The sequence below is a fragment of the Sesamum indicum genome, linkage group LG4, assembly GCF_000512975.1.
Source record: "Sesamum indicum cultivar Zhongzhi No. 13 linkage group LG4, S_indicum_v1.0, whole genome shotgun sequence".
Lineage (NCBI taxonomy): Eukaryota > Viridiplantae > Streptophyta > Magnoliopsida > Lamiales > Pedaliaceae > Sesamum > Sesamum indicum.
This window is the reverse complement of record NC_026148.1, coordinates 11,413,576-11,424,950: the sequence shown is the minus strand read 5'-3', so window position 1 is coordinate 11,424,950 and position 11,375 is coordinate 11,413,576. Positions and strand designations below refer to the sequence as shown.

Genomic DNA, 11,375 nt, shown 5'->3' with positions numbered 1-11,375 from the left:
TTAATCAAAAATTATATTTATTAGGTGGGCCAACCGATGGAGTTGGGTAAGCGTCCATGTCACAGAACCTTTTTTAGGCCAAGAATCTCATTATTGGTTGAATCAGCACGGATCCAATTCATTGGTAAATGAAAAATCTATCTTATTAATACTCAAAAAAAAAAAAAAAAAAAAAAAAAAAAAATCTGAAAATGAGGATAATCAAATATAGTATACTGGTCATGCGATGATTTTTTCTTATTCAAATGTACATACATAATGTACTTACGCCTTATTTATTAAGCAGGATAGGACGAGACATCTAATTTTATTGACATTTCCTTTAATTCAGCGCAACTGAAGACAAATTCCTAAGGTCCGATAATAGGCCTGATTGATGCTTAATAACAATATCTTCTGCTAAGGTGGTATTTTGATCGTGCGGAAACCCAACTCACTTGGATTGGATTACAAAACATTCGTCTAATAAGCTCTCATTTTTCAAGTAACAAATTATATAAATACCTTCCAATGTCACTGAGATTGCATCTTAACCTTATTTGACTTAACAGGTGACAACAGCAATTTTATCTTATACTTGATTCTATTTTTGTTTTTGGAAGAAGAAGAAGAAAACTTTCATTAATTATCTCAAAACCTGCCAACAAAGCAGCAAATTCACCAGACACTGTCCAACCCCAAAAAATAAAGGAAGCATCCTCTGGTTCATGTATTTGTTAGATTTGTGGTAAAATGGGCTATGGTTAGTTGTGGTAAGCTTTTAAAGGCCTTGGGTTGCAATTCAAGAAATAGGCCCATACTATAATAGTCATATGGGCTCAAACACAGAAGAATTTTGAAAATAATTAGATCGGTTATAATTACATCGTATTTTAAATTTTATTCTATTTTAGTCCTTCACCTCTTCAATGCACCGTAATAGTTCCTTATCTCGTAAAGAGATCTTAATATGTTCCCTAACAGTTAAGTTTTAATGCAGTCGAATTAAATTGGATGAAATATTCTACTAATGGGAGGAAAAATTAAAATATTGAAAGAAGTAAAACTACTACTATTAAAATAAATAAATACTTTATATTAATTAGATTTGAAACGATAATCTTATAGTTATAGAAACTTAATTTCGCCAACTAAATTAGTTTTCGTTAGCAAATTTTCTGCTCATCATGTGAAATTCTTTTTTAGAGAAGAAAATAATTGTCCCTAAAATCAATTAATCGATTAAAAAAATAGAGAACGTGAAATATAGCCTATTTATCTAGATTAATATAAAAATAAAGTTGCTTCTACTCACAATTGGCGGTTTGTGATACTGCAACGTCAAATTTTAAAATCGCATTTATATCCTTAAATATTTGAATTGATATAATTACTTATTTATTTTAAACGATTCTCATCATCTTTTGACCACTAATATACTATTATATTTATCCTTCACTTTCGCTTAGGGTAAAATTTATTTTAGTTCCTGACTTTTGATTTTAACTTCAAAATAGTCTATCTTTTTAACCCACTTCAAATTAGTCCTTGCAATGAGCGATTTCCTGTATTATCCTTATGAGACTTCTTTTTTTAGAAAAATAAAATCATTTGTTATTCTAATTTAGAAAAATATAACCATTTTAATTGGTATAATTTATCGTTGGCCAATTTATTCAAATAATAACTTGTTAATGATATATAAACATAACTATTGTGAATCTAATGAACTTATTGAACTTTTCATATAAAAAATTATTTGAATATACAAGTTGGATAAAAGAGTTTGAATTAAAAAAATAGAGCAAAAATATTTAAATAAAAAAAACTTTTGAAATTAGATCATAAATTAAAAAAATAAATATATCAGCTAAAATATTGAAGAATGGTAATATGATCTTAAGTAGACAATCCAATTTGTAGACCACGTACGATTCCAAATACTTAACCAATAGAGTAAGAGGCTCAGAGAAGTCCCCAAGGAGCCTTCCAGCAGCTTGGGCTTAAGGAAGACAAAGCTCAAGAGGGTTTGCGAGCCAAGGGCTCCGGGGGGCCAACGTCACCTTGGCTGCTAAGAAGGGTATTTGCCCAGATAGCAGAAAACCACTCTAGCAGAAAGTGACATGAACGTCTACATGACCAATCACCTGAGAAGTATGACTCCACCTCCACCTAAAAAATGTATCGTTGCCTCATTTTTTATATTATAAGGGGATAAATTGTATTTTTTTACATATAGGTACATGACAAGACATGTACATCAGTTGCAGTGGAATTTGGCAATTGACTTATGAAGGTCAATAAACAACTTTCCTTCCCAAATGCAAAAGGTGTAGAAAAATATTCACTTCTTTTAGTGCGTGCTTCCACACATAGAGTGCACCTTTTTTCTACATCAAGTCTATGTTTTTATGCACAAATTTCCATGGAGTAGAAAACTATATTAAAGTCATTTCCAACCCTTGGAAATGCTTTCATGGTGATGTAATCCCAAATTATCTAAGATATTTTTTGGTCGATTTTCTTTTTAAAGTCAATCTTCAGTACGAATATATGTTTAGGATAAATTATATTTTGTTATTTAAATTATGATCGTTTTTATATTTTGACATTTAATTTTTTTTTTAATGTTGATTTATCATTTTAACTTCACGAAATTTTGTAGTTTAATATTTATAACTATTTTTCCACCAAGTGTTTTATCTAGAAAAAAAATCACATGCAGTGCATATGTAATTTTTAGGATTATGTAATATGATATTTTTCATATATGAACAGTATGTGATGTTTTTACGACAAAAAAAAAATTAAAAAAATGATCATATATGGTAATGTGCAAATTTCGTAAAGTTGATATAGTAAGTTGACAGAAAAAAAAGTTTAGAAGCCAAAGTGTAAAAACAGATATAGTTCGAATGGTAAAATGAAATTTACCCTATATGTTTAGGAGCCTCCAGAGTTTTTCCATTGATAATTTTTAGGTAAATGATGACGTCAGTAAAAAAAAAAAAACTACGTAAATTTTTAATTTTACCTTTCATTTAATGTTCACTTGGTAATATTGTGGGATAATTACACTCCCTTTTCTTAAAATTTTGTGTAGTTATACATAGACCCCCTAAGGTTTGTTTTTGTCTAACAAATAAGTCCCTCCATTACTCAAATTTCACTGAACTTGTTGATATTAACAAAAAAAAAAACTGAATGAAATTTATATTTATCATCGATTGACTTATTATAGGTCAAATAATTTTTTCTTACTAAATTGCCCTTATAACGGTGAAGGTATACCTCCTCACATGCATTAACGTGTGAAGACGTATAAAGATAATTTGGTCATAAAAAGATTTATTTGACCTACAATAAGTTAATAATAAGTTAATCGGGGATAAATATAATTTTTTCTTTTTTATTAATATCAACAATTAATCTCGGTGAATTTTGACTGGTGGAGTGATATATTTGTTAGACAGAAGCAAACCCCAGTGGTGTTAGATGTAATTTTTCAAATCACAGAGAGTTTAAGTGTAATTACACCAAATCTCAAAGAAGAGGAGTATAGTAATCTCTAATATTTTTATACTTGTAAATGTATATATATGTAAAGTCAAAAGAGTTTAATTGTGACAAATATTATTATCAAATCATAACCATTTGATAGAAAATAATCGTTGATGGACGGAAAAACTAGTCATCTTTTGGTATTTTTTTTACCTCCTATATCTAACATCATTATTGCGTCTATTTTTTGAAAATATTTTGTACTTCATCTAGTGCTTCAAGATATAAATGCAAAAATGGCATATATCACCACATATATAGAAGTAAAAAAAGTACAAAAATATAACTAGATTTTACATTCATAAATGGCTACATTTTATTCAATTGCTACAATAGAAATAATATTTTATTATAATTATATCATTTTGACTTTATAAATATATATTACATACCCCTTACGAGTATAAAAATATTATTAGGGAGAATGTTGAATGTGGGGTAATGAAAGTTTATGTAATTATTTTATTAACATCGGCATTTTTCAACCCTAACAGAAGGGGTCAGTTCTAAATGGGGAATGTTTAGAGGGGACATAAGCATAATTTTGAAAGTTTTTGGGGGACAACATAATTTGTATTTTTAAAGAGATCTAAGTGTAATTAATTCTTAAATTTATCCGAAAATTAGATCTTTTAAATAAAAATAAATATCCAATATGCAATTAGGCCAATATTACTTTTCATAATAAGGGTTTCTTTAAATTTTATCATAGTTACAAATATTTTCTCGTTATTTAAAAAATTACAAATATCTCCCTAAAATTAATAATTATCTAATAAACACTCCCTCATGACAGTCCATTGTAGGGAATATTTATTAGACGATCATTAAATTCAGTGAGTATTTATAATTTTTCAAACAATAAAGAGTATGCATATCGTAAGAGAATCAATTATAATATATATTAAAATTAAAAATCAACATCATGTAATTATGATTAATTTTATTTTTATCATGATTCAATAAAGATATATTTATCAAAATTGAGAAGTCAAATACAACTGAAAACTCATATGAATATCATCGACTTAAGTACGAATTTGTCAAATTTCATTGAAGACTTTTAATATCTTGATAGAATCAATTCTATGCCTTCATAAATAAATATGTTATAGTCGTCCACGACTCATAGTCATGACGTCTCTACTCTCAATAATCCAATGCTCATATTCATAATTATTAAATGGATTCCGATTCGTACACTTTTTTACATTAATTTTAGCGATATAATTTAGATCATTTTTATATATTATGTTCCGTATTCCTCATGTGTTTAAATAATTTTATACGTAGGGAAATTTATAAACTTGATATTTCGACAAAATTTTTATGCGAGAAGATATAATTTTATATTTTTAAAAGGGGTCTAAGTGCAATTAACTCTAAGTATTATTACAACATATAAATGTTTAATTAAATAGTACCCAAAAAATTTGTAAAAATTATTAGGAATAATTACACTCCTCTCCTCTGAATTTGGTGTAATTACACATAAATCCCCTGTGATTTGAAAAATTACATCTAGCAGTCCCTCTGTTAGTCAAAATTCATTGAATTTATTGATATTAATGGAAAAACTGAATGAAAATTGATACTTACCCCCACATTGACTTATTACTGACATATTGCAAGTCAAATAATTTTTTTCAAACTAAACTACCTTTATAATGGTGAAGATATACCTTCTCATGTGCATCAATACATGAAGACGTATGAGAGTAATTTGAAAATAAAAAAAAATCATTTGACCTATAATAAGTCAATCGAGAGTAAAAATAGATGTTTTTTGAATTTTTTTATTAATATAATTAAATTCGGTGAATTTTGACTAATGGGGGAACTTATTCGTTAGACAGAAGTAAACTTCAGGAATGCTAGATATAATTTTCCAAACCACAGAAGATCTAAATGTAATTACACCAAATTTCAGAAGACGAGAATATAATTATCCCAAATTCTTAAATAATTTGTGTAAGGCGCGACATCTAGAACCACTGAAATTAAATGATTCCTGAAAATAAAAGTAAAAGTGCAGATGGGAGGAACATTTCATGGTTTGAACTGAGGAAGATGCTCAAGTCAAAAAAAAAAAAAAAACAAAAAAACAAAAAAAGGAATTACAGGAATATTTCATTATCTCTAGAAGGTATATCTATTAAATACCACAGTTGTATGTGACTGGGTGCATTTCTGCTGATGAATTCGCATGGTGGCCGCACACTTGGTCCACACACAACACACAGTTGATCAAAGATTTAATTGCATTTGTTGCACTATTTATAAAAAAGGGACAAACAAAAATTCTAGATATAGGGATTATAAATAATAATTTTAAATTATATTTTTCCAATTATAGACATCGGGAACTAAATTTTAGATATGATCGAAATTTGTTGAGATGGACAATATTAGAACTCTTTTATTTGTAGTTTTTATTTACTAAATATTTGTTTATCTTTCATTCGCTCATGCGCGCTTATATAAAAAGAAATGTCCAATTGTATAAAATAAATTTTGAATTATTATTTTGTATATAATAATAAATTATAACAAACTATTTAATACAATATAAATTTTTCAACAAAAAAAAAGTTATACCCCTACCCCTCGGCCCTCTTGAACCCCCCCACCCCCACCCCCAAAGAAAAGGGAGACGTTATCGCCCAAATTGGAGAGTCGGTAATTGGTGTCGTGGGTAGGGGGCGAGGGTAAAGGGGGGGGGTGGGGTAGGGGGTTAGTTTTTATTTTGATTTATATTATATAAAATAATAAATTTATTTTTTATAATTTGTAATTATCTATAAAATAATAATTTTATTTTTTTATAATTTTATGTATTTATATTTTTTTTATGTCAGTAACACACTTAAGTTTATTTTCTTTTCTTTCTTTGTTTTTTTTGTAATTGATATATTTATTTATATATTTTATTTTAATCTATAATATATTTTAAAGTGTGTAAAATTATTTATTATACGCACGTACACGTAGTGACCCTTGCATATAAAGATAATAATTTATAAGTAGAACAATAAAGATAATAATTATCCAAATAAAGTTAACTCTAAACTACTCAAATTCGACTCATGAACACGTACAAACACCTTATATATTATGTGAGAAAAGAGTAAAAGATTCATTAAACTTAGAGATAAATAAATCGATTCAAAAAAAAGAAAAACACTAACAATTCAACGTAGCGAAAGTCTACGAAGCACACTTCTGTTGCAAGAATTTGATTTGTAAGAATTAACAAATCAATACACCAACCGTCTCCGACAAATATCTCATCAAGAGATTGATGACTTTAAAAGGTCAATGGAAAATTTTAATCTTAAATAATATTATTAAAAAATAATAAAAAAAATCAAATGATTTATAAATTTATGTACAAGTAATCAAATGATTTATAAATTTGTGTACAAGTGAATTGATTGTAATTATATATTTTTTATTTTAATTATAAAAAATTATTGATAAGTATATAATATAATTAATATTATAATAAATAAATAAATAATATGAAAATATATTTATATTCATACCAGTGGAATTTGAAAGCATAACGTTATTTTATGTCAACGATGATCTCATTTTCGTTCCTACTACGGCGTACCATTCAATCTCGACCGTTGAAATTGGGAGTCCCATCAAAATTTTATAATTTTACACGTTACACCAGATCACACGCATTGTTTCTATACATATACGACCAAGCAGGCATTATCACAGTTCCAGCTCATTCACACCACCAATAACTGTCCGCCAACTGGCAATGGTGTCATTTGGTGATCAACTTGACACACATTGGATTGGCTCTCCACTTCCAGCTCGGCTTTCTCAACCGCGCCTTCCCCTTTCTTTCCGAGCCAGATGTAACAGTCGAGGCCGTCGAAGCAGAAGGCTCAGGCGATTTCCGCTTCGCCGTCACTCTCACCGGCTCCGGCTCATTTAACCCGATCTTGTGCGGGAAGTTTAGCAAAGCCTTCGAGCCACGCATTTTATAAGCGGCTCTGTCATAAGCCAAAGCCGCTTCCTCAGCCGTTTCATAAGTTCCAAGCCACACCCTCGCCCCGTTTTTAGCCGGGTCCCTTATCTCCGCCGCGAACTTCCCCCACGGCCGTCGCCTCACTCCTCTATAGTGCCTCCCCTTAGGCCCCGCCACCACAGGCGCCACTGAAACCGGCGGAGCACCCACGAATTCCGTCCTCACGGCAGCCAAGCTCATGTCCTGCTCGTCCTCAAACCTGGGCTCCGCTTTAACGTCGTTAAACGGCGTCCACCCGTCGTTAACGGCGTCGCGCAACACCCCATAGATGACCATATCCTCAGAATCATCAACTTTCAACGGCAAGTCGCCCCAGGTTTCCGTCAAGCAAGGAATCAGGCTACTGAAGCTGGAGCTCCGGCGATACACCGGCGGCAAACCCACCGGCGTCAACTCACCGAAAATTGAACGGGACATGAAGTATAAGATCAATTCGCAGATGGGTTTCACGAATTTCGATAATTTTGTTAGGAAACAGAGAAATTTAAACTGATTGAAGAGGAAACCAAAAGAAAGACGTACAAAATCTGAATTTTGGGGAAAAAAGGAAGGTCGGGTATATATAAAGGGTAGAGAGAGAGAGATAAAAGGTGCATGCACCCGTGGGTACATGGGTTTTGAGGAAATAAATTATAATTTTTTTTATTTATATTTTTCAGTATTATCATGTATATCCGATTGATGAATTTAAATTTAAACCGAATTTGATCGAATATAATCACATAATAAATGCAATATATTTATTATATAATTTAAAATAATAATTAATTATATAATAAATATATTATATTTATTTTATAATAAATTTAATTAAATTATTAAATTCGATTTAAATTAAAAAAAAATTATGTTAAACATAGTGTACGAATTTGTAGGAAGGTTCATGGAAAATAGCAAGTGGAGCAAGTGGTTGGCGTAAGGTATAATATCACGTGGTTAATAAGGACAAGATGGGTATTATTTTTGGAATAAGGGATGCTGGCGTCATATTTATGACGTTGTCGTGCGTCACTTTAAGAATGGAAAATGTAGTAGCACTTCTTTTGTCGTGTGGATAAATTAATTGGAATGTGAAGACATTGAAGCTGTCGAATGGGGAATGGATGTCGTGTTTTGGGGAGTGGATCATTTTGGATTCATCCTTCTCAGATATTCATCTCAATCATATATGTACTTACCGTAGGAAAATATTCTAATTTCCTTTTATTATTTATTTATTTATTTAAAGAAAAAGTGTGAGATAATATGGATAACTAATTAAAATTGATCAAATAAATCAATTTTAAATATATACAAAATATAAATAAAATCAATTGAATAAAGTAATTTTGTTTCCTAAACCGCAAGACACAAAATAGACGCGGTTAAAAGTAACTAACACGAGCTAATACTGTCATGCAGTATGGTTGTTGTAAAATTTTTGGACACAATATTATTTTTTTGTCATTTTTTTGTAGACGGTATTAAAAAAGAGGCAATATGTTTTTATTGTCAATTTTTCATACGCAATATTAACAAAAATAATAAATTTAATATTAAATTAAAATTAATATTTTGATAAAAATACATTCTTATAATAATAATTTTTTTTTATAAAAATTAGACGGTGCAGCTACTTTGAATAAAGTTGCACAATATGATTGTTTTCGATTTTTGTACACAATATTAGTGAACACGCAATGTTACTTTTGTTAATTTTTTGTACACAGTATTAATAAAAAATATTAAAATTTATTATCAAATTAAGGTATTTTTTTCGATAAAAATACATTCTAATAATAATTATTTTTAAGAAAAATATTAAATTATTATTATTCTACATACATATTTTTTTACTTTTGATTCAGATCCGGTATTTATAATACTGCATCCGACCAAAGCAGAGACAACAACCCGCTTTCTGCAAGCTGTTGTCTTGCTTTTTTTCTCTAATGGCTAAGCCACTGTGTTAGATAGCGGTTTTGCCTATTTTTTTTTAAAAATTCTCAAACACCCATTTTTTTAATAATTTATTTATATTTTGCATTAATTAAATAATTCTTTTTTTCTTAATCTTTGGCGATTCTGAAGGAATCAATATATGTCCTCCCTGTATTGGTAAATAATCAAAAGTTTGCATTAATTTTTATTTAAATATAATTATAATTAATTACCACGATTTTAATTCATACCCAATAAAATTATAGCCAATAGTAAAAAAAAAATTCTAATGTGTCTTTACTTCTATTACACTGACGTTTAATCTGCCCCGAGAGGCAATGTGGCACATTATTAAAATCATAGAAAATGATTTATTATTTTATTTATTAGAGGGATAATTTGTTTTAAGCTCTATATATAGAGGCAATACCATCAACAGGAGAAATAAGTTAAATTAAAGAATTAATTTAAATCTGGGGAAAAAGCTTAACTAATTATGTGTGCTAGCTTTAGAGCATAAAATAACCTTATTTTTCTCAACTGGGAAATATTCTAATATTGTTTTGCTTTGTCCCTAGTGGCAGTTTGCTTTCAGACATCTCATCAACTTTAAGATTTTATTATTATTATTATTATTATGAAACCAGCTGCAAGAATTGGACGGTTGTTATACCATCATGACATTTTTATTCTGAAACGATCAATATTATTTGCACATACGAATAAAATAATTTTAAGATGTTTCGACGTTCTGAGTTTTTAGTGATTGCAATCATGTTTGTAGTTGTGGGTTGTTTGGTTGATTCATTTGGGCACATATTATTTAAGTGATTTATTGTCAAAAATTATATTTCATATATATATAAAAAAAATATATATGTATTTGATTGTCGTATCACGCTGTTCATATTTTTTAAATTTACAAAGATACCCTAAAGAAGAAGATGGTCTCTTCTTTCTGAAATAGGGTTTGTTGATCAACTTCTCTTTAATACGAGGGACAAATTGGACTTTACACCCACTAATTGAGTGGCGTGTTTTATTTATCTTTACTATTAATTAAGTCGATAAAATTATACTTTTAGTCCTATCGTATAGGTGGTTCAATTCATTTAGTCTTTTATTTTACGGAATTTTTAAAATGGTTCCCAAATTGGCAAAAACTAGACACATCTAATCATTTGGTTTACAGGATTTTTATGATGGTTTCAGAATTGAGAAAATTCGATACATTTAGTCCTCTACCTCATGGGATTTATGAGAACAAATGTGTCGAATTTTTCTAATTATGGGACCATTCTGAAAATCTCGTAATGCATAGGACTAAATATGTTGAACCTCCTATCTGATGGAACTAAAAGTATAATTTCGCCATTAAACTAGAAAAAACTTATAGTAATTATCATTGATAGGCAAAATATATTTAGACTACAATACCGTCAATTATATTTATTTTTAATTTTTTCACCATCACTTTAAAGTTAAATTTCCTATCAATTCTGATTAGTTGTTCATTTTATTTTTATTTTTTATTTAAATAAATAAATATAATAAAAATTCAAATTATGCACACTCATATAGTATTATTCAATTCCTAGCTTAAATTAAAATTAGATCAAGCCAGTAAAACTTATGGGCTTGATTTTTTTATTAATAATGAGTTATAAAATATATATATATATATATAATTGAACACTGAAGTAGGTCTCAATCATATGAATAATTGTGATTATTTGCAGAGTTGACATCTTAATTAAACCTCCTAAAAAGACCTATTAATTAGAGTAGGTAAGGAAATTCTTTCTTTTCATATATATGGATGATATGATTATGATTATAATTATATATATATATATATATATATAAA

At 28.8% G+C, this 11,375-nt stretch overlaps 1 protein-coding gene across 1 annotated transcript; it reads right to left on the bottom strand.

Moving 5' to 3' along the window:
• LOC105160657 (ethylene-responsive transcription factor 2-like) lies at positions 7,094–8,134 on the bottom strand. Its single transcript, XM_011078135.2, is given in 2 exon segments — positions 7,094–7,402; positions 7,405–8,134. Coding segments are annotated over 2 exon segments (720 nt in total). The 5' UTR covers positions 8,006–8,134; the 3' UTR covers positions 7,094–7,283.